The sequence below is a fragment of the Sus scrofa genome, chromosome 13 (assembly GCF_054392235.1).
Source record: "Sus scrofa isolate SSC_HxYL_T2T_F1_AM1 chromosome 13, Sscrofa_HxYL_maternal_Yorkshire_Landrace_v2.0, whole genome shotgun sequence".
Classification (NCBI taxonomy): domain Eukaryota; kingdom Metazoa; phylum Chordata; class Mammalia; order Artiodactyla; family Suidae; genus Sus; species Sus scrofa.
In genome coordinates this window covers 33,903,956-33,927,277 of record NC_139395.1, presented here as the reverse complement: position 1 = coordinate 33,927,277, position 23,322 = coordinate 33,903,956, and the positions used below count along the sequence as shown (strand labels likewise).

The 23,322-nt window shown below is 41.4% G+C and overlaps 1 protein-coding gene across 10 annotated transcripts in view; it reads right to left on the bottom strand.

The window, feature by feature from the left end:
* The window catches only part of FBXL2 (F-box and leucine rich repeat protein 2), a 101,061-nt gene that overhangs the window by 34,133 nt on the left and 43,606 nt on the right, over positions 1 to 23,322 (bottom strand). For 6 of the 10 annotated variants that reach the window (XR_014822678.1, XR_014822676.1, XR_014822679.1 and 3 more), the window contains exons 6-13: positions 7,612 to 7,680; positions 7,416 to 7,511; positions 7,127 to 7,253; positions 6,947 to 7,021; positions 6,079 to 6,209; positions 4,445 to 4,505; positions 3,641 to 3,685; positions 2,849 to 2,905 (exon numbers count right to left, since the gene is read on the bottom strand). Coding sequence is in view for 5 of the 10 variants with exons in the window: in XM_021071559.2 (XP_020927218.1) it covers positions 2,849 to 2,905; positions 3,641 to 3,685; positions 4,445 to 4,505; positions 6,079 to 6,209; positions 6,947 to 7,021; positions 7,127 to 7,253; positions 7,416 to 7,511; positions 7,612 to 7,680 (661 nt within the window). In the remaining 5 variants the exon portion in view is untranslated. Of the gene's footprint in view, positions 1 to 522; positions 2,906 to 3,640; positions 3,686 to 4,444; positions 4,506 to 6,078; positions 6,210 to 6,946; positions 7,022 to 7,126; positions 7,254 to 7,415; positions 7,531 to 7,611; positions 7,681 to 23,322 lie in introns of all 10 variants that reach the window. The other 4 variants (XM_084987625.1, XM_084987624.1, XM_084987626.1 and 1 more) reach the window with 2 other exon arrangements.

The following is a 23,322-nucleotide window of genomic DNA, read 5'->3' as shown; positions in this document are numbered from 1 at the left end:
GGCCTAATAGGTTAAGGAACCAGTGTTGCTGCTGCTGTGGCATGGGTTCAATCTCCGGCCTGAGAACTTCCATATACTGGCAGTACACACGTACACATACACACAGACACACACACACACACAGATACACATATACACTCTCTCTTTCTCCAAAGAACTGGCTCTGATGCTGAAGAGAAAACCAGCCTCTTCATTATCAACAGACCCTTTGGAAGACACATCCCACAAGCTAAAATTGAATAAAGAAGATCCTTAACCTCCTCTGAATAAATGTCTTGAACTCTTCACAGATGTTTCAAGGTCCTACTCCTCTGTGTGCTTCTGAATCTGGAGTTCCCCTTGTTTGTAAAGGTGTGTGTGTGTGTGTGTGTGTGTGTATATATATATATATATATATATATATTTTTTTTTTTTTTTTTTTTTTTTTGTCTTTTTGCCATTTCTGGGGCCGCTCCCGTGGCATATGGAGGTTTCCAGGCTAGGGGTCTAATCGGAGCTGTAGCCACTGGCCCACGCCAGAGCCAACGTGGGATCCGAGCCGTGTCTGCAACCTACACCACAGCTCATGGCAGCAGCACTGGATCCCCAACCCACCAAGCAAAGCCAGGGATCAAATCCGCAACCTCCTGGTTCCTAGTCAGGTGCGTTAACCACTGAGCCATGACGGGAACTCCATGTAAAGGTATATTTGACTTATTGTCAAATAAACACGATTAGCTTCCCTTTCAAAGAGCCCTCCAGATTTTGCTTTTGTGTGTGTACGTGGCCCCTCTTCCCTGAGGAACCCATAGAACAGTTCCTGGAAGGGGTGTGTGTGTGCACATTTGCCTCGTTCACGTGTCAAGGACAACCTGGAACTGAAATGTTAGCAGATGGGGTGTGACAAGTCACCTGGCTCGGGGCTGGTGGTTACTTCCCTCATTTCTTCTTGCTCCTGGATCTTTAGTAAAAGAGAAAAACCAGATTTCAAAGTTCTGAATCTATGGTGCTTTGCCCTAACAGCATGGCCTCCTCTGAGCCCCCTAGGCTGGGAGAGAAACCCCTGAGGTGGAGCCCCAGCTCCAAAGCAGAGAGCACTGTCTGGGCCTCCTCCAGGGAGGTGGGTCTGGCTGCTCCTGTGCACACCCGCACCTGGGCTGTCACTCACCCTCAGCTCTACCTGAAGTGAGCATGTTCCAGACACATCCTGCTCTGGAATTTCAGAGGGAGGATAAAGTTACTCTTTTCCAATCAATCAGCTTTTTATTCTCCAGTGTCTGCAACACTGCCTGGTGTGCAGTGGTCCTCAAGAGATGTTTGTCAAGTAAATTTGCTGGATGTGATCAGACATAATCCACAGCATTTCCCTTTTCTGTCTTGGCTGTTAGGCATCTCCAAGCTAAGTTTAGATTTCAATTGCAATTGTTCCCTTACTTTTCTGCTAATAAGCTTCCCTGGGTTTTTTGTTTGTTTGTTTGTTTGTTTGTTTTTAATTTGGGGTGCTTATCTTGGACTTTTGGTTTTCATTATAGTTTAACTTTTACTCTAAGCCCCCTTTCTGGAAGTGGCTTATATATGGGGGACCAGATGGAAAAGATTTTCAGTCAGCAGAATCCCCACCGGGGATTACACTGTTTACTTGGAAGGCATCTCCTGACCCGTTCCTGGGGGGGACCCTGCCCTCCTGAGGAAGTGGGAGGAAGGCAGGAATCAGGGAGCCAGTGGACGGCCTCATCCCCGTGCACACCAGCAACGACAGGGATGCAGGGGTGAAGAGTCCTCCAGAGTGTGTGGGAGCTGGGCAAAGACAGGAAGGAAGTGAAAGCAGGCACAGGGCTCCTGAACTTCTGCTGAGGCAGGCGGTCTCGGGGACAAGAGGTGGAGAAAGCATGGTTGAGGAAAAGGTTCTGTCAATTACAAAACCGGATCAGAACCAATTTGGAAGTAAAGACAGCAGGACTACAAAAATTATCTGCAAATAGGTGAAGGGAAACACTTTGCTTAGAGAATTTGGGTACAGTCAGTTCCTGACTCTTCTCTGAAATCTGACCCCAAACAAAAAGTTCCAAAGCTGTTCAAAGCCCTGTGTACCTGTGCCTGAGGGAAAAGTCATCCAGAGGAATGTGGCAGTAAGGAAAATGGGTGAGGAGAGACACTCAAGGCCAAATGGAGCCTTAATGATGCTCTAACCTCCCAGCCCCTGCTGATGAAGCGAGGACAGAGGCAGCTGGCTTATGACAAATCCGTCATGTACCTCAGGGCAGTGGAAAGACCAGACCCCACTGAAGCCATGAAACCCGGGGCCTTTGGGCAGTTGTATAAATGTGGGCAGTTTCTTAACCACTCTGAGCCTCAGTTTCATCACTGATAAAGTGGGGATGTGCATGGTGCCTGCATCGCAGGACTGTGTGGGGATTGAAGGCGACTGTGTGTGTCTAACGGGAGTCACACAGCCTGCTTGATGAACAGGGCCTCCATTTCCCCTCCGGGGGCAACAGCTGGCTGGATGCATGCATGAGACGCCTGCACGGCTATGAAGGTAGTGACGCCTTTCACTGCTCATGTTGGATCTTTCTATATAATCCCCCCCCCACAGACATGTGAGCAGATATGAAATGAAAAAATGTAACATCAGCATGGCCTCATTTTAACTAACTTTCACTCTACCTGACATGATGAATGTGAACTAGAGTGAAATAGCAAGGACGTGGATCCACATCCTAACACGAAAGCCGTAACATTTAGATGCCCTGTCTCCCAAGTTAGGCCAATCAATAGATCTCTGGCATCAAGCATGACAACACTCTTAGAGAAAAGAAGGTTCTCTCCTCCGACAAGGTAAATAACAACATGAAGAGCTCAGACTCACCAGGGCTTGCAGCTTAGGACAGTGAATGGAGAGCTGGATGAGTGTGCTGTCCGTTATCTGGAGAGAAACATGCTGTTTCAGTGTGGCCTCTATACCACAACTTGATACTGCTTCTTCCCAACACACGAATCAAAAGGTCCAACAGAGAATTAAAAATGCATTGAAGGCCCACTCAGACTGGGGGCTCCTCTCTTCTCCAGCAACCCCAATTCTGCTCATTCCCAGGGATACAAAGTTCCTCTTTGATCTGTCCTCTGGTGCTCCAACAGGGCCAAGGGACAAGGAGGGTCTCCCAGATTTGTCTCTCTAGAGTCACCTCATCACTGGATGTGCAAGTTTATTTCTTTTTTTTTTTTTTTTTTTTTTTTTTTGGTCTTAACTTTTTTTTTTTTTTTTATTAAATTTTATTTTCCCACTGTACAGCAAGGGGGTCTGGTTATCCTTACATGTATACATTACAATTACAGTTTTTCCCCCACCATTTCTTCTGTTGCAACATGAGTATCTAGACATAGTTCTCAATGCTATTCAGCGGGATCTATTTCTTCCTTAAGTTTTATGAAAATGAGGGATTTTTCTGAAACATTTGGCAAGAGATGGTGCTCCCTGAACTTGGCTGTGGCTCTCAGGACTGATAACAGCCCAAAGTGTATGCACCCCCCTGCTGTGGCCCTGACACCTCTGCTGGGGCAAGGAGAGTCCAGACAACAGCCAGTCAGAATCTCTGGTCACATCTGTCTGTCTGTCAGTGGCTGAGGGGTGGCCCTGAAGGGCTGTCAGGAGTCCACTCACCAGGATGCATTCTTCGAGATCCATCTTCTCCAGGTCATGACAATTCTGGAAGAGTCCAGAAGACACCCCACTATCAGTCAGTGGTTAGGGCAACACTGGGGGCTTGCCTGTCCCTCTGAGTACTGGTCCAGGATCCTTGTTCTCACATTAAGAAATGTGCCTTGTTACTAAAGTGACCCAGAGAGCCGGCCCTTCTGAGCAGGTGCCCTCTGAGTAACATTCACTTTGGAAATGGGAGTTGGGACTGCATTTACTTCTCTCATCCTGGAGAGGTAGTTGCCTACGCCTCCCCAGGGGGTACATTTCAGCCATGGACAGGCTCTGGAAGGGCCTGGGGGTGGGAGGGTGTGCTCAGCCATGGCGTAGACAGGGGTGGGTAGGGGTAGGAAGAGGGGTGTATCAGCACCCCAAGAAGACATGGGTTCTGGGTGGCAGGCCACAGGGACCCCATGGTGGCTGGCATTTGCAGCGCAGTGTGGGAAGGGGCTGAGCACAGCCCAGCTGCGGGGATCTGCTGAGAGGCTGAGGTGGGGTCTGTGTGAGGAGCATCTCCACCAAGAGGAGGACTCTCATCGTCCCTTCCAACCTCGTGAGAGCAGGGCTGGGCTGGCACAGAACCTTCTACAGGGCCTCCTAGCTCTCCTGCCAGCTGGGAAAAATGTGACATACCCCAAGGGCTCTATTCTACTTGGTGTCTGTCATTTCTCAAGGTAGTTTTTTGCACCCTCCAAAACCATTCCAAGTCACTTTGACTGAGGGAGCTGAATGAAGAGTTTGGTTTGGTTGTGTAACACTCTGTCTTACCCGAGCTAAAAGAGTAAAGCCTGCATCAGTCAAATGGGAACATCGGGCAGCCTCCAAAATCCTGGGATAAGGAGCACACGAGAGAAAAGGTAGGACTGGTTAACAACAGAAAAGCATACTTTACAATGCAACTCTTGAGTTTATTCCACTCTTTGACCAAAAAATGGGGTTTTGACCTGCCCTAAGTTCCAAAGTCCCATTCCAAACCTGGACAGTAAATCCAGGAATATTCCCACAATACCAGCACATGTTGCTCTTGCTTTGAAATATTCCAATATTTGTTGACTCTGAAACACAATTAAAATGCACTTTCACTTAACAAAATCATTTTGATGTACACTGAACTTAATGAAATTCTCCGTTGTCTTAAAGGAAATTTTAAAAATTTGTGGCCAATGAAAATCATCCATCGCTAGCTTAAATAACATTTTAAAGTTAAATTACTCCCTAGAGTTCCCACTGTGGTGGAGCGGAAACAAACCCAACTAGTATCCATGAGGATGTGGGTTTGATCCCCGGCCTTGCCCAGTGGGTTAAGGATCCGGCGTAGGCCGGTGGCTACAGCTCCAATTAGACCCCGAGCCTGGGAACCTCCATATGCCGTGGGTGCAGCCAGAAAAACAAAAAGTTAAATTACTCTCTTATAGCAATAACTCTGACCTCCTTTCTGACCAGTGTTGATTACCCAGATTCCTTCTACTATGCAGAAATATCAAAATTATTCAGAATCTTCCCTAATACAACAATAAGGAAAAATGGGGGAAAAGCAGAAGGAGACAACCCTTAAAAGATTTGTCACTGATATAACCACGAAAAATGGATCCATTTTACTGATAAGAATAAGAAAACATGAATCTTTTTTTCTGCCTGTTTTATAGGCGTTAAGATTGCCAGTCCTGAAGTCAAACTCAGAAGTTCACACTCTAGCCTTATTTCTTACTCATCACATGACGCAGAATAAAATATGTGCTTTTCTTTGAGTCTCGGTTTCTCCTCTGCAAAACAAGCAAGAATAACTGTACTGACCTCCTGGAGAGGAGGTAAGGATGATGTAAGTCAGTGCTCATGATGGTGCCTAACAAAGAGCCGGGAACTTGAACCCCAAGTTCAAGTGACGTTGACCATGACTACTATTTTGTTGCCATTATTAACATTTCATCATTCATATGGAGAATCAGAAAATAAATCATTATCTGTTAAATCAAACCTTTCTCTCCTACTAGGGGAAAACGATAATAAGGTGGTTGTGATTTTCCTCCCCTTCTGTTTAGCTACTGGTCTAGAGGAGAACCTGGTGATGTCTGGACATGAGGCTGTCACTCTGCTCACTATCAGATCACTCAGATGTCAGACTGATAAGAGGATGAGGCCAGCCAGGTGGCCAAATGAGTCAAATCCATCGGGAAATTAAGACTCATATTCCCTGGTGGTGGACAGGGTGGTGCTCTGTATGCAGCCCTCAACGATTGAGATTCCATACTGCCCCGCACCAATCCATCTGACAAAAGCCACACCACTACCACCACCGCCTCCATCTAACCCTAACCCTGCTGCCAAGCCTTTCTCCTCCTGCAGGAAGCCCTTCAGGTCAGCCCCAAGCTCTGAGTTCAAAGCTGAAAGTACAGTACACTCACTGAAGCCTTGGGCAGTTCAAAGCCAGGGCCGTGAGGGACGCGTCTGTGAGGTTACTGCAGCCAGAAAGGCAGAGGGCCTGCAGCCGGGGACAGCCTCTGCATATCTGCACCACGCCTTCATCTGTGATGCGCTGGGGAAAACCAAAGCAGAAAGGAAAATCGGAGGGTGCCAGCAACACTGAAACAGGAGCAGTGGACAGATGGAACTGACTACTGTGAGTTGATTGGTTTGGGTTGCCAGTTACCAGCATTTTATCCTGATAACTGAACAAAAAAAGGTGAAGCATGGGGCAGACATGTATGTATAAATGGATGCCTAATGAGAGGTATTTATTTCTCTTACTTTCCTCAGAATTGATGTTCCCCTGGAGAAACCCAATAGGCTGTCCCAAGCATTCTCTTCAATTATCAGCATTTACAATGGCAGTAAAGAAAGAACAATAACCTTCCAAAGGCTAGAAATGCACTGATGAAAATCACACCCTGTCTTGAATATGCCCTTATTTTTCAAAGCATTTTCATATCTGTAATTTCATTTTATCCACTGAAGCAACATGGGAGGCATCACCATCCCCACTTTCTAAGTAAAGACAAGACACTGAGACGTTACGACGAAGTGTTCAGGTTAGTGACTAGTTCACAGCATTCCTGATATCTTAAACTAAGACCCTGAGCTATGCTATTTTAAGGGGAGATGTTAATGGCTTTGCATTGGCCTTTTTGTTCAGACTGTTGTTCTTTTACCCTGTGGCAAACTGGTAGACGGTACAGAAATAAGTGTGTAGCAATTCCCCCACCTACTTGGAGAGCTTCAGGGAAGGGAGCTCCTGGGAGGGATGGGAGCTCGTGGGAAAAGCATGGTGCTCACCGAGCAGGACTGGAGGTTGAGGCTCACAAGCTCGTGGCAGTAATTCTGAATGTGTCTCAGAGCTTCGTCTTCTAACTGAGTGGAGGGAGAGAACAGAAGAGAGATGGGGCCAGGTAAGCAGGTGGATACAGGCAACCGAGTGAAGCAAGCCCCCTGGTGTTAGTTTCGAGTGGCCCATACCTGTGTGCAGCCCCTCAGCAGCAGGGCCCTCAGGCTGCGGCAGCCTCGCACCAGGGCCTCGATGCCATCCTTCGTGACCTGGTCACACCATGACAGGTTCAGGTACTCCAGGTTCCGGCATCCCTCACTGAGAACAGGAAACAGAACCCCACCTGTGAAGCCCGTCCCATGGAGGGCTCAGGACCCACTCTTAGTTCAGTGGCTCACAAGCAATTCAAGGCAGAGTGACCTCTGTGCCCTAAGTCACCCACTTTCTGATCCAGTGGGACAGTCAGAGAGGTACTCTTACCTTATCCCTTTTAAGGAGCTGTTTGTAATGGACACACAGGAGGTCAGATCCAGATGTTTCAGCTTGGAACAGAATCTGCTAAGGCTGTAACACGTGCTGAAATATAGCAGATGCACTAAAGCTATTTTCAACCACCTTTCTCTCCCCTCTCTGTCCCCATGGCCAATCCATCACCAAAGTAATTTTCATTGCTTACCTGTCAGTGATTTTTGTGCACCCATTGAGGTTTAAATGTTCAATATTTCGGCAGTTCTGCGCAAAGGTCCTAAAATGAGAAAACATTTAAAAACTGCCTGCAAGTTGCTTAGCAGCCACTAGAGGGCATGTATAACCATTTACATTTGGAACAAGGCTCCTCAACATTTTATTCTGTTGTGGAAAGGACACTTAACATGAGATCTACTCTCTTAGGTTTTTAAGTGTGTAACATATGACACCTACCAGTGCCCCTCAAACTTCAACATGTACATAAAACGCTACAGTTCTTGGCACAGTGCAGACAACAATGGCAAACTGCTTGACAGCCCGCATTTCTGTGATGCCAAGGCTTCTACTCTGGGAAAATCAGCTGGAAGCAAGGGGGCCAAGTCTTTCTTGTACTGTACCATGCTGTCACTTGGTTACCCCAGGGCCTTTCTGGAGAAACTATCTCTGACCACTGGCAGAGTCAGCATTTGATCAGTATCAAGAACTGAGAGAGGACACTGGTGAGGACACTGAATTGTGAAGGGCAACGCCCTCAACAATTCGTGAGCTGACAGCAAGGCCAGAAGCAAAAATTAAACATTCCTGACCTTTATTCCTTAACATATTCAGCAAGGACTGGCTCAAGTCACCTGCATTTTCCTGAACTATGGCTTCAACGTATCTTACGGGATCAAATCTTGAATGCTCGAAAAATCAATCAAGGTAGGAGGAGGGGATCAAGATGGCGGAGGAGGAGGATGTGGACCTCACCTCCCCTACCAACACATCAAAAATACAGCTACATAAGGAGGGATTCTCGCAAAAAACGAACTGGAAACTGGAAGGAGAACTATACAATCAAAGCTGCAAGAAAGATCTCCATGTAACTGGGGAGAATGGAGGGAAGGAAAAAAAAAGGCATCAAGTAGGGGCCTGGGCCCCTGGGAAAGACCCATACAAATGACAAAGTCCACTCCAGTGGACTTTCACCCTGGGAGGAAGCAGCTGACTCACAACTGGGCATCTAAGTCCCAGGGTCCAGCATGGAGGAGACAAGGCCCCTTGCCTGCTGGGAAGCCCACTGAGACAGTTGGGAATTGGAGAGGCATAGACTCTACTTGCCAGGAAAGTATGCGTGCTGGCTTGCTGACAGTCAGGGTGGAGTGAGCCTTGCACTGGCGGCTGCTGCAGCGTTGCACTCACAATCCAAAGGGGTCAACACTCCAGCCCTGCTCAGTCTACACAACAGCTGGCATGAGTTCTGGGCCAAGACTGGTCTAGCTGCAGCAGATGATGTCAGTGTGTGCACTGGGCAGTGCCACCAGAGTGGACAGCAACTCAGCGCTGAATTTCAGGAAGACAGGTTCTGGGCAGCAGTACACAGCGATTCATTTCCAGCAAGAGTGCCCCAGCTCCACCCACTCCACACTGCAGCTTAGTGCTAGGTCTGGGGCAGACAGGTCCTGGGAGAAGACTGCCACAGAGGCAGCCCAGAACTCATGCCACATGAGTCGGCAGCATGGCCATATCAACTCCTATAGCAACAACACCTTGACCCTCAGCCCCAGGCTACTCCACACCACAGCCTTGCACAAGATCTGGGACAAACACAACAGAGAAACGAATGCAACCCTGGGCTGCTTCGGAGTGGAACTGAGGATGCCTACACAGGTAGCACATAGGTTTGCTGTGACTGCACAGGTCTGACTTGCTTCAGCTACTGGTGCCTCTCTGTCAGGAAAAGCACTCAAGGACAACAGAGCCTGAATGAACTGACCCTCAGAGCTTCTACTCCAACAACGGGGGAGCAGACCCTTCCCCCAACAGGACAGTGACAACCGTAGAGCAAACTGCTTCACATCCAGCAGAGGCACTAGACACTGACACTACAATACCAATCACACACCCTATCAAAGGGATAGCAAGCAGCACACTCTAAGGAAAGATGTGGCTGACATCCATACCAAAACAGCCCTTGCACCAAAAATAGTGGACATACATGGCCTACACATGGACACTCCCACAGGAAGACAGCCCTTCAAAACCACAGCAGTTAACTGTTTCTCCTAAATTCACAGAGACAGAAAAAGTAAAATGAAAAAGCAGAACTACTCTCAATTAAAATGACAAAAGAAATCACCTGAAAGAACAAATAATATCTACTAGAATGCAAGTTCAAAAAGGAAATAATAAAAGTGACAAAGGAATTTTAAAAAGATTATCAATAGATATACAGGTCACTGTAACCAAGGAACTAGGAATTAAAGACAAACCGACCAAAAAAGAAAATTCAATCGCCAAGAAAAACCAATCAAGAAGCAATGAATATCTGACTAATGACACAGAAGAAAAAAAACAATAAATGACACAGAAGAATGAATAAATGATCTGGAAGATAGAATAATGAAAATCACCCAATCATAACAGCAGAAAGACAAATAAAAAAAAAAAACTGAGAGAAACATACAAGACCTGTGGGATAATAAAGCATTCCAACTTACACATAATAGGGGTTCCAGAAGGAAGAGAGAGAGAGGAAGGGATCAAAAATGTACTGGAAGAAATTATAGCTGAAATCTTTCCAAACCTTAAGAAGGAAACAAATCCAGAGAGAGGAAACAAAACGAAGAGGGTCCCAAACAAGATGAACCCAAACATACACAGCCCAATTTATAGCATAATTAAAACAGCAAAAGTGAAAGAGAGGATTCTAAAGACAGCAAGAGAAAAAGAGTCAGTTACAAGAAAATACCTATAAGGCTTGATTCAAGCAGAAACACTGCAGGCCAGAACGGAGTAACACGATACATTCAAAGTCCTAAAAAGGAAAAACCTGCAACCTAGGATACTTTATGAGGCAAGATCATCATTTAGAATAAAAGGAGAGAAGGGGGGTGTGGGGATGCACTGAGGGTTTGGGATGACAATGCTATAAAATTTGGTTGTGATGATTGTTGTACAACTATAAATGTAATAAAATTCATTGAGTAATTAAAAAAAAAAGAATAAAAGGAGAGAGAATTTTCCAGAAAAGCAAAAACTAAAAGAATTCAGCAATACTAAACCTACCCTAAAAGAAATGTTGAAGGATTTTCTCTAAAGAGAAAAGGAGCAAGAATCTATAGGAAAGGGAAAGATTACATTAGGAAAGGCAAATATATAAAAAGGATTGGAGTTCCTGTCATGGCTCAGTGGTAATGAACCCAACTAGTACCCATGAGAATGCAGGTTTGATCTCTGGCCTCATTCAGTGGGTTAAGGATCCAGCATTGTCCAATTCAACCCTTAGCCTGGGAACTTCCATATGCCACAGGTATGGCCCTAAAAAAAATAAAAAATAAAAAAGATTGAAGAGCACTAAGTCTAGTATATAGGTTAAAAAACAATTAAAAATTTTTTTGTATAAGTAATTATAACTACAATTAGCAGTAAAAGGATAAGCATGAAGTTGTAAAATGAGACATCAAAATCCCAAAATGTGGGGGATGGGAATATAAAAATGTAGATTATTTATTTATTGACCATATCCATGGCATGCGGAAGTTCCTGGGCCAGGGACTGAACCCAAGCCACAGCAATGAATCAAATTCTTAACCACCAGGCCACGAGGGGAATGTGTTTGAACTTGTATGACTATCAGTTTAAAACAAATATAGTTATGGGTCAATACACTTTAAGATACATATATGGCTATATAGAAATCTCATGATAACCAAAACAGACACACACAAAAAAAGAGAAAGGAATACAAATACAACATTAAAAACAGTCATCAATCAGTCTAAAGCAAGAAGATGTAAGAAGTCTTTAACATATTTAAAAAACAGGGTAACCACAAATCAAAAGCTTATAACAGAAAAGAGAACAAAAACAAAAAAGAGAACACAAGCATAATGAATAAAGAAATACAAAATTAACTGGAAATCAAGGTCTAAAACAGCAATAAATACATATCCATCAATAATTACCTTAAATGTCAATGGATTAAACACTCCAATCAAAAGACAAACTGGATTAAAAAACAAAAGCCTACAATATGCTGCCTGCAAGAGACTTATTTTAGGGCAAAGGATGCACAAAGAAATGGGAGTTCCTGTCATGGCAGAGCAGAAACAAATCTGACTAGGAACCATGAGATTGCGGGTTCGATCCCTGGCTTCGCTCAGTGGGTTAAGGATCCGGTGTTGCCATGAGCTGTGGTATAGATCACAGATGAGGCTTGGATCCCATGTTGCTGTGGCTGTGGTGTAGGCCAGCAGCTACAGCTCCGATTACACCCCTAGCCTGGGAACCTCCATATGCCATGGGTGTGGCCCTAAAAAGACAAAAAGACAAAAAAAGAAAAAAAAAGTGAGGGGATGGATAAAGATACTTCATGCAAATGGAAATAACAAGAAAGCGAGAGTTGCAATACTCATATCAGACAAAAAAAACTTTAGAACAAAGGCCATAAAGCAAGACAAAGAAGGACATTATGTAATGACAAAGGGATCAAGAAGAAGAGATATTATACTCATTAACATATATGCATCCATTATATGAGCATCTAAAGAAATAAAACAAATATTGACAGATATAAAGGGAGAAACAAAAAATACTACAGTAATAGTAGGAGGAGACTTTTTTTTTTTTTCTTTTTTTTAGGGCCTGGAAGTTCATGGTTCCTAGTTGGATTTGTTTCTTCTGCGCCATGATGGGAACTCCAATAGTAGGAGACTTTAACTGAAATCCACAGACAAATCATCTAGACAAAATATCAATAAGCCAACAGTTTCTAAATGACACAACAGGATAGTTGAACTTAATTGATATATAAAGAACATTGCATTCAATTAAAAAATAGAATACCCATTCTTTTCAAGTGTGCATATAACATTCTAGGACAGACCACATACTATGTCATAAAAGAAGCCTCAATAAATTTAAGAACAAATTATTTTAAGCATCTTTTCTGACCACAATGGTATGAAACTAAAAATCAACTACAGAAAGAAAAACCAGAAAAGAACAAACACATGGAGACTAAACAACATGCTACTAAAAAAGCCAATGGGTCAACAATGATATAAAAAAAGAAATCAGAAAATACTTTGAAACAAGAGAAAATGAAAGCACAACCTTTTACAAAATCTATGGGACGGAGCAAAAGCAGTTCTAAGAGGGAAGTTGATACTGATACAGGCCCTCCTCAAGAAACATCTCATGGATACCCTGGATGACAGGATTAAGATGGCAGAACAGAAGGACTAGAACACAACTTCTTTCCTAAAAACAACGAAATTCACAACTAAAGACAGGAATCTCCACCCAAATGAACCGGAAACCCATACCTACTCCAGAAGAAAAAGAGGAGGCCACATCAAGAGGTAGGAGGGATGATTTCACGATATAAACAACCCCATACCTCCCGGGTGGGAAGCTCCACAGACTGAAAACTAACTGGTTCACAGAGACTCACCTACAGGAGTGAGAGTTCTGAGCCACACATCAAACCCTCACATGCTGGGATCTGGCACTGGGAGAAAGAGCCACTAGAGCATCTGGCATTGAAGGCCAGTGGGGCTTGTGCGCAGGAGCTCCACAGGACTGGGGGAAACGGAGACCCCATTCTTAAAAGGCGCACACAGACTTTCACGTGCACTGGGTCCCAGGGCAGAGCGAGGTCTCCACAGGAAACTAGGTCAAACCTGACTGCAGTTCTTGGAGGACATCCTGGGAAAATAGGGGTGAATGTGGCTTGTTGTGAGGGAAGGACATTGAAGGCAAAGCTCTCAGGAATATTCAGCAGTTGCCTTTCTCTGGAGGTGGCCATTCTGGGAAAATCTGGCCCCACCCGTCAGCCAGCCCCTGAGAAGCCCCAGGGCAAACAACAACCTAGCTGGGATCATAGCCCCACCCCTCAGTAAACAGGCTACCTAAAGAGCCTCAGGCACACAGCTACCCCTAATCCCATCCAGAGACTAAGCCCCACCCACCAGAGGCTCCACCTACCAGTGGGCAGGCATCAGCCCCTCCCATCAGGAAGCCTACAGGAAGTCCCCATATTGACTTCAGCCACAAAAGGGACAGACACCAGAAGTAAGAGAGGCTACAACTCTACCATCTCTAAAAAGGTCACCACACCAAAAACCTATAAAAATGAAAAGACAGAGAACTCTAACTCAGATGAGGGAGAAAGGAAAAACCCCAGAAAATCAGCTAAGCAATGAGGAGATTCTCAGCCTCCAGGAAAAAGACTTTAGACTGTCGAAACTGAAGATGATGCAAGACATTGGAAATAAACTGGAGGCAAAGATGGATAACTTACAGGAAACACTGACCAAAGAGATACAAGATATAAAACTTAAACAAGAAGAGATGCAAAATACAATAACGGAAATAACAAATTCACTAGAAGCAGCTAACAGCAGAATACAGGAGGCAGAAGAACAAATAAACGAGGTGGAGGACAGATTAGTGGAAATTACGGATGCAGAACAGAAAAGAGAAAAAAGATTGAAAACAAATGAAGAGAGTCTCAGAGAACTCTGGGACAATGTGAAACACACCAACATCCATATTATAGGGGTGCCAGAAGGAGAAGAGAGATAGAAGGGGACAGAAAAAATATTCCGAGAGATAATAGCCGAAAACTTCCCTAACATGGGAAAGGAATCACTCACTCAAATCCAGGAGACACAATGAGTACCATATAAAATAAACCCAAGGAGGAACACACCGAGACACATAATAATCAAACTGACCAAAATTAAAGACAAAGAGAACATCTTGAAAGCAGCTAGGGAAAAGAAACAAGTAACATACAAGGGAACCCCAATAAGGTTATCAGCAGATTTTTCAGCAGAAACTCTGCAGGCCAGAAGGGAGTGGCATGATATACTTAACATGATGAAAGGAAAAAACCTCCAACCAAGATTACTCTACCCAGCAGGGCTCTCATTCAGATTGGAAGGAGAAATCAAAACCTTCACAGATAAGCAAAAGCTGAGAGAATTCAGCAACACTAAACCAGCCTTACAACAAATACTAAAGGAACTTCTCTAGGCAGAAAAGATCAGCAACAGGAAACAAAAATGCCACAAATGACAAGGCTCACCAGTAAAGGTATATATACAGTAAAGATACGAAATCATCCATGCACAATTATACCACCAAAGTCAGAAATCATGAGAAGAGGTAGGTACAAATGCGGGACACTGGAGATGAACTTGCAATTAAGAGAACAACAACTTTAAACAATCTCATATACATATAGACTCTTATATCAAAACTTCAGAATAACTGCAAACCAAAAATCTACAATTGGTACATAAACAAGGAATCTCTGGAGAAGAAATATATCTCATAGTAAATGAGTGCATAATCCACCATGAAGGGGGTCATTTGACATCATTCTTGGAATGCTGAAGTCTTCTTACATCTGATTCTGATTTCCTCTCCATCAAAGAATTTATGACAATTATAATTAAACAATGTGACTGTACAATTAAATAATACAGTTCTACAATTGTAGTATTAATAACCATTTCTCTCCATGGTACAATGTAAGGTCTATAATGTCTTGTTTATCACATCACCTAGAATGGTGTAATGCCTACATTGAAGAATCAATAAGATGTAACAAATTGTGAGGACATATTTATATAGTTACATTGTTTTTTAACCAATTTATGCATTTTATATTTTACTTATTTTCAGAGGGTGTATTATTTTTGTTATTCTTACCAGTTAAGTCATTCTTTTTATTATGCTATATAAAATATTTAATGGTATATAAGGCTTTCTTCTTTATAAATTTTAGTTGCATAATATAACAATTTTAATATAATACTAATTTTTAAAGAAAAATTGAAATGTAATAGGTAAAACTAAGTAGTAAAATGAAAACCATAAAAATGGGACAAAGTATAGAATAAATTTCCTATTTGTCTCAGCATATTTTCCATTCCACTTCTCCAGTGGGAGTCACTTAATTTGTTTCTTAAGATCCATGATATAATAATCTGTGTGAATGTAATTGTGTTTAAATGTATGTATTTTATTCTGTAAAAAATAAAAATTAAAATTAAAATTAAAAATAAAAAAAATAAAAAAAAGAAACATCTCATGTAAACAACCTAACCTACTGCCTAAAAGAATTATGAAAAGAACAAATCAAACCCAAAGTCAGCATAAGGAAGGAAATAATAAAGATCAGAGAGAAAATAAATACAATAGAGATTTTTTAAAAATAGAAAAGAATCATTAAATAGGGCTCTTTTTTGGAAAAGATCAAAAAAAAAATCAATAACTTCTGGCCAGTCACCAAGAAAAGTGAGCAGAGCTAAATAAACAAAATAAGACATGAAAGGAGAGAAATAACAACTGATATCACAGAGATACAAAAAATCACAAGAGAACACCACAAACAGCTATATGCCATCAAATTCAACAACCTATAAGAAATGAACAAGTTTCTTGAAATATGCAGGCTGCCAAAACTGAGTCAAGAAGAGACAGATAATTTGAACAGACCAATCACTAGAAATGAAATAGGATCTGGAATGTATAAAACTCCTTGTAGGAGTTCCCTTGTGGCCTAGTGGTTAAGGATGTAGCGTTGTCACTGCTGTGACTTGGGTCACTGCTGTGGCTCAAGTTTGATCCCTGGCCCAGGAACTTCCAAGTGCTGCTGGCACACCAATAAAACCAAAAACCAAACAAAATGCCTCTAAACAAATGTTCAGGATCGGATGGCTTCACTGCAGAACTCTACCAAACATACAGAGTAACTTATACTCATCTTTCTCAAACTCCTTCCAAAGACTGAAGATGAGGGACACTCCCAAAGTCATTCTGTGACATCACCATCACAGCCAAACACTACCAAAAAAAAAAAAAGAAAAAAGAAAAACAAAAGAAAGAAAATTACAGACAATAAATATCTCTGATGAATATACATGCAAAAATCTTCAACAAAAATTAGCAACCGAAGAGTTCCCATTGTGGCTCAGCAGTAATAAATCTGACTAGTATCTATGAGGACTCAGGTTTGATCCCTGGCTTTGCTCAGTGAGTTACAGATCTGGCATTGCTATGAACTGTGGTGTAGGTCATAGATGTGGTGGATCTGGTGTTGCTGTGGCTGTGGCACAGGCCAGCAACTACAGCTCCAATTTGACCCCTAGCCTGGGAACTTCCACATGATGTGGGTGCAGGCCTAAAAAATAAAAATGAAAAGAAAAAAAAAAATCAAGCCAAGAGTTTCCGTTGTGGCTCAGCAGTAATGAACCTGACTAGTATCCATGAGGATGTGGGTTACATCCCTGGCCTCACTCAGTGGGTTAAGGATCAGGCATTACTGTGAGCTGTGGCATAGGTCACAGAAGTGGCTCAGATCCGGCACTGCTGTGGCTATGGCACAGGCTGGCAATCCCTAGCCTGGGAACTTCCATCTGCCTCGGGTGTGGCCCTAAAAAGAAAAAAGAAAGAAAGAAAGATACAAAAATAATTAGCAAACCAAATCCAACAATACATAAAAAGGATCATATATCATGATCAAGTTGGATTCATTCCAGGGCCACAAGGATGGTTCAACATACGTGAATCAATCAATGTGATATACTATATCAACAAAAGGAAAGATTAAAAACTACATGATGATCAAAACAGATGCAGAAAAAGCACTTGACAAAATTCAACATCCTTGTATGATAAAAACTCTCACCAAAATGGGTATGGAGGAAACATACCACAACATAATAAAAGCCATTTATGACAAACCCACAGCCAGTATTAATATTCAACAGCGAAGAGCTGAAAGCCTTTTTGCTAAATCAGGAACAAGACAAGGATGTCCACTCTTACCACTTCTACTCAACACAGTATTAGAAGTCTAGCCACAACAATCAGACAAGAAATAAAAGGTATCCAAACTGGAAGGGAAGTGGTAAAACAGTCATTATTTGCAGATAACATGATACTCTATATGGAGAACCTTGAAGTTTTCACATAAAAACTAAATGAATAAATGAATTCAGCAAGATACAAGATTAACATACAGAAATCAGTTGCATTTCTTTATACCAACAATGAAATAGCAGAAAGAAAAAAATATATATACTGTGTTTAAAACTGGATCAAAAAAATATATCCAGGAATAAACTTAGCCAAGGAAGTGAAAGATCTATATGCTGAAAACTATAAAACATAGACAAAGGAAACTGAAGATGATTAAAAGAAACCAAAAGCTATCCGATACCTTGATTAGAAGAATTAACATTATTAAAATGGCCATACTATCCTAAGCAATCTGCAGGTTTAATGCAAGGCCTATCAGAATACCCATGCCATTTTTCAAAAAACTAGGACAAATGATCCCCAAATTTATATGGGACAACAAAAGACCAAGAATTAACAAAGCAATCCTGAGGAAAAAGAACAAGCAAGAGGAATAACCAGAAAGCTACAGTAATCAAAACAATGTGATACTGTCACAAAAACAGACATACAGATCAGTGGAACAGAGTAGGGAACCCAAAAATATGATACACCTATAGTCTACTAAAATGTGACAAAGCAGGCACAGAATATTCAATGGAGAAAAGACAGTCTCTTCAACAAAGTAGTGTTGGGAAAGCTGGACACCTACATGTAAATCAATGAAGTTAGAACACTCTCCTACACCAAACACAAAGATAAATCCAAAATGGCTTAAAGACTTAAGTAGAAGGCATGACACCATAAAACTCCTAGAAGAGAACAAAGGCAAAATATTCTCTGACATAAATCACAGCAATATTTTCTTAGATCAGTTTCCCAAGGCAAAAGAAATAAAAGCAAAAAATAAAGAAATGGGATCTAATCAAACTTACAAACTTTTGCATAGCAAAGGAAACCAAAAACCAAACAAACTACCTATGGAATGGGAAAAAATATTTGCAAATGATACAACCAACAAGGGATTAAATACCAAATATACAAACAGCTCATACAATATTAAAAAAATACCAATCAAAAAAATGGGCAGGTCTAAATAGACATTTCTCAAAAGACAACACACTGATGAACAAGAGGTACATGAAAAGTCACTTAACATTGCTAATTATGAGAGAAATGCCAATCAAAACCACAATGAAGAACACAACATTGTAAATCAATTTTATGTCAATGAAACAAAACAAAAAACAATAACAACAACAAAACAACAAAACCCTACGATGAACTATTACCTCATACCAATGAGAATGGCCATCATCAAAAAGCCTTCAAAGAACAAATGCTGGAGAAGGTGTGGAGAAAAGGGACTCCTTCTACATCATTGGTGCTAATGTAAATTGCTGCACTTATGGAAACAGGATAGAGGCTCCTTAAAAAACTAAAAACAGAGTTATGATCCAGAAATCCCACTCCTGGGAATATATCTAAAAAGAAATGAAAACTCTAGTTTGAAAAGATTTATCCACTCCAATGTTCATAGCAGCACTATTTACAATAGCCAAGACACAGAAGCAACCCAAGTGCCCATCAACAGACAAGTGACTCAAGAAGATATGGTGTATATATACACACAATGAAATATTACTCAGCCATAAAAAGAATGAAATAATGCCATTTACAGTAACATGGGTGAACCTAGAGAATATTATACCTGGTGAAGTATAATATTCAGACAAAGACAACTATATCTTACATCATCACTTTTATGTGGGATCTAAAACATAAGATTAATGTATCTATATACAAAATGGGACATAGGAAACAACTTATGATTACCAAAAGTTATTTGGGGGGGATATAAAATTAGGAGTCTGGGATAAGAGATACAACCTACTATACGCAAAATAGATAAGTAACAAGGATTAACTGTATAGCACAGGGGAATTAAATTCAGTGTAACAATCCATAATGGAAAATAATCTGAAAAAAATATTTATATAACTGAACTACTTTGCTGTACACCTGAAACTAATACAATATTGTCAATCGACCTTATTTCAATTAAAAAAAAATCAACCAATTTACCACATTAACAAACTAAAGAAGAAAAAACAGGAGTTCCCATTGTGGTGCAGAGTAAATGAATCTGACTAGTATCCATGAGGATGTGGGTTTGAAATCTGGCCTGGCTCAGTGGGTCGGGGATATGGCATTGCCATGAGCTGTGGTATAGGTTGCAGATGCAGCTCAGATCCCATGTTGCTGTGCCTATGGTGAAGGCCAGCAGCTGTAACTCCGACTCAACCCCTAGCCTGGGAACTTCCACATGCTGCAGGTGCAGCCCTAAAAAAGCAAACAAAACAAAACAAAACAAAACAAAACCAAAACCAAAAAACAAACAAAAAACCCAAAAAACAAACAAAAAAAAAATGATGATCAAAAAGATGCAGGAAAAGCATTTCAAAATCTAAATCTAATATCCACTCTTAATTAAAAAAAAAAGCTCACAAGGTATGAATAGAAATGTCTCCAATTTGATAATGTCGAAAAAAAAAATCTATAGCTAACATCATACATGAATACTTTCTCCCTAAGATGGAGAACTGGCTAGGATGTCTGTTTTCACCATTTCTTTTTTCTTTTTTTCAGCTACTCCCACAGCATGGGGAAATTCCTGGGCAAGGGACCACACCTGTGCCACAGCTCTAACCAGGGCCACAGCAGTGATAATGCTGGATCTTTAACCTGCTGAGCTACTAGGGAATTCCTATTTTCACCATTTCTATTTGACACTGTACTAGAGATTCTAGCCAGGGCCATCAAGCAAGAATAAGAAAAGGCACTGACTGGAAACAAAAATTATCTTCATTTACAGGTGACATGACTGTTTACATAGAAAATCCAAAATAGGGAGTTCCCATCGTGGTGCAGTGGTTAACGAATCCGACTAGGAACCATGAGGTTGCAGGTTCAATCCCTGGCCTTACTCAGTGGGTTAATGATCCAGCATTGCTGTGAGTTGTGGTGTAGGTCAAAGACGCGGCTCGGATCCAGTGTTGCTGTGGCTCTGGCGTAGGCCGGTGGCTACAGCTCCTATTAGACCCCTAGTCTGGAAACCTCCATATTCTACAGGAGTGGCCCTAGAAAAGGCAAAAAGACTAAAAAAAAAAAGAAAGAAAGAAAAAGAAAAAAAAGAAAATCCAAAATAATCAACAAGCTACAGAGGAGGAGTTCCCGTGGTGGCGCAGTGGTTAACGAATCCGACTAGGAACCATGAGGTTGCGGGTTCGATCCCTGCCCTTGCTCAGGGGGTTAACGACCCAGCGTTGCCGTGAGCTGTGGTGTAGGTTGCAGACGCGGCTCGGATCCCGCGTTGCTGTGGCTCTGGTGTAGGCCAGTGGCTACAGCTCCGATTCGACCCCTAGCCTGGGAACCTCCATATGCCGCGGGAGCGGCCCAAGAAATAGCAAAAAAAAAAAGATACAAAAAAAAAAAAAAAGCTACAGAACAAACGTTGAGTCTATTCAGGGTTACAGGTGAAAAGACAAATATACAAAAATCAATAGTATTTCTATTTGCCACCAATGAATAATCAAAAATTGAAATAAAAAAATCATTTACAATATTTCATTAACACTTAGGGATACATATGACAAAAGATGTTCACAACCTGTACAGTTAAAACTGCAAAACATACAGAGGGCAATTTTAAAACACCTAAATATAGGGAGAGATATATCATGCCTGTGGGTTGAAAAGCTCAATATTCTTAAGATGTCAATTCACCACAAATTGAGCTACAGATTTACCATCATCCTATTCAAGATCCCAGCAAGCTTCTTTGCAGAAATTGACAAGCTGATGCTACAATTTATACGGAAATGCAACAGATCTAGCACAGCTAAAACAAGTTTGAAAGAGAATAAAGTTCCAGGATTAATAAAACCTGACTGCAAAACTTATTATAAAGCTATAGCTATCCGGACAGTGTGGTTTGTTGTAAAGACAGACAAAGAGATCAATGGAAACCATTGAGAGTATAAAAACAGCTACAATTATTTGCACAACTGATTTTCAACAAAGGTATAAGGGCAATTCTGTGGAAAGAGTGTTCATATCAATATATGGTGCTGGAATAAGCCAAAATCACCGGCAAAAAAAAAGCTATCAATATATACCTCACACCATATACAAAAATCAACTCAAAATGGATAAGAGCACTAAACTATAAAACCTCTAGAAACATAGGAGAAAATCTTTATGATCTTGGGTTAGGAAAGATCTCATATGTAACACCAAAAGTATGATTCATAAGAAAAAAAAACTGATAAACTTCGTTAAAGTGCAACATTTTATAAGTTAAAAATAACAAAAAGGTAAACCAATGACTGGGAAAAAAAATTTGTAGGAGGGCCTATCGTAGCTCAGTGGTTAACAAACCTGACTAGTATCCATGAGGACGTGGGTTCAATCCCTAGCCTCGCTCAGTGGGTTAAGGATCTGGCATTGCTGTGAGCTATGGTGTAGGTCGCAGATGTGACTCAGATCCTGCATTGCTATGGCTGTGGTGCAGACCAGCAGCTGCAGCTGTGATTCCACCCCTACTCTGGGAACATCACATGCTGCAGATGTAGCCCTGAAAAGCAAAAAAAAAAAAAAAAAAAAAAAAAAAAAAAAGATGCACAGTTTACCATATTTAAATTATATCTCAATAAAACTTAAAAGTCCTTAGGACTTCATGTAAGTGATGGAGCTGCAGTTACAGAGAATTTACATGCAAGATTTGTTAGAACCAGAATTTCAATCTATTCTGATATATCCCCAGTGCCTAAATTGGTGCCTGGTATAGGGGAGGCTCAATAACCACTTGTAGCCAAATAGCACCCCCTTGCACCAAAGCAACAATACACCCACAGGGAAGGGGCAGATTAGAGGCCAAGGTTGGTTCTAGGTGATTACAGTCAAAAACTGAAGGCATGATAAAATTCTTCCCGATCATGATTCTGTGATTATGCTTATCATTATTTTTCACAGTGATCTTGCCTCACATATTTTAAAAGTTATATAGGTATTAATAGATATACCTGCTCTAAAACTTATGGTAAATAACATTCTTATAGGACAGTTTTGTTACACATGGCTCTATTCCAAGCACCAAGATGAGACTGTATTACTTTAATATTCCTCACTGACAATCTACAACTTCACATTTATTTTTAGTTTCTTTAATGGAACCACTATTAGATTTATGTTATCCATTACAAGTTATCTTAGGACCTATTTGGTACATTTAAGCTTCCTGTTAAAAGAGAATCAATCTATTCCACTGGTTTGCAAAGCTTTTGAAGTAGCAGAAAATTTGGTCTGATGATATGAATTTTTTTTTTTTTTTTTTTTTTGCCTGTGGTGTGCAGCTGCTTGAAGTGGGATCTCAGGTCCTAGACCAAAGACTGAACCTGGGCCAAAGTGGTAAAAGTGCCAAATCCCAACCACTAGACAACCAGGAACCCCCTCCCCTTTTTTTAAAATTTTTTGATTTATAAAAAACCTCTTTGTTCCATAACATTTAAAGGAATGTTTTGATTCTTAAAGGGGATCTGGGAGCTGTCCTGTGGTTCACTGGGTTAAAGATCAGGCATTGTCACTGCAGTAGCTCAGGTCGCTATTGTGGCATAGGTTCCATCCCTGGTCCAGGACAAAAGATGTTACAAACCAATTTTCTTAGCAATGGTAAAGTATAGGTTTCAATGACAAATTCTACTGTCTGCAATCACTACACACTGCACATTCTTACAGGAGATCT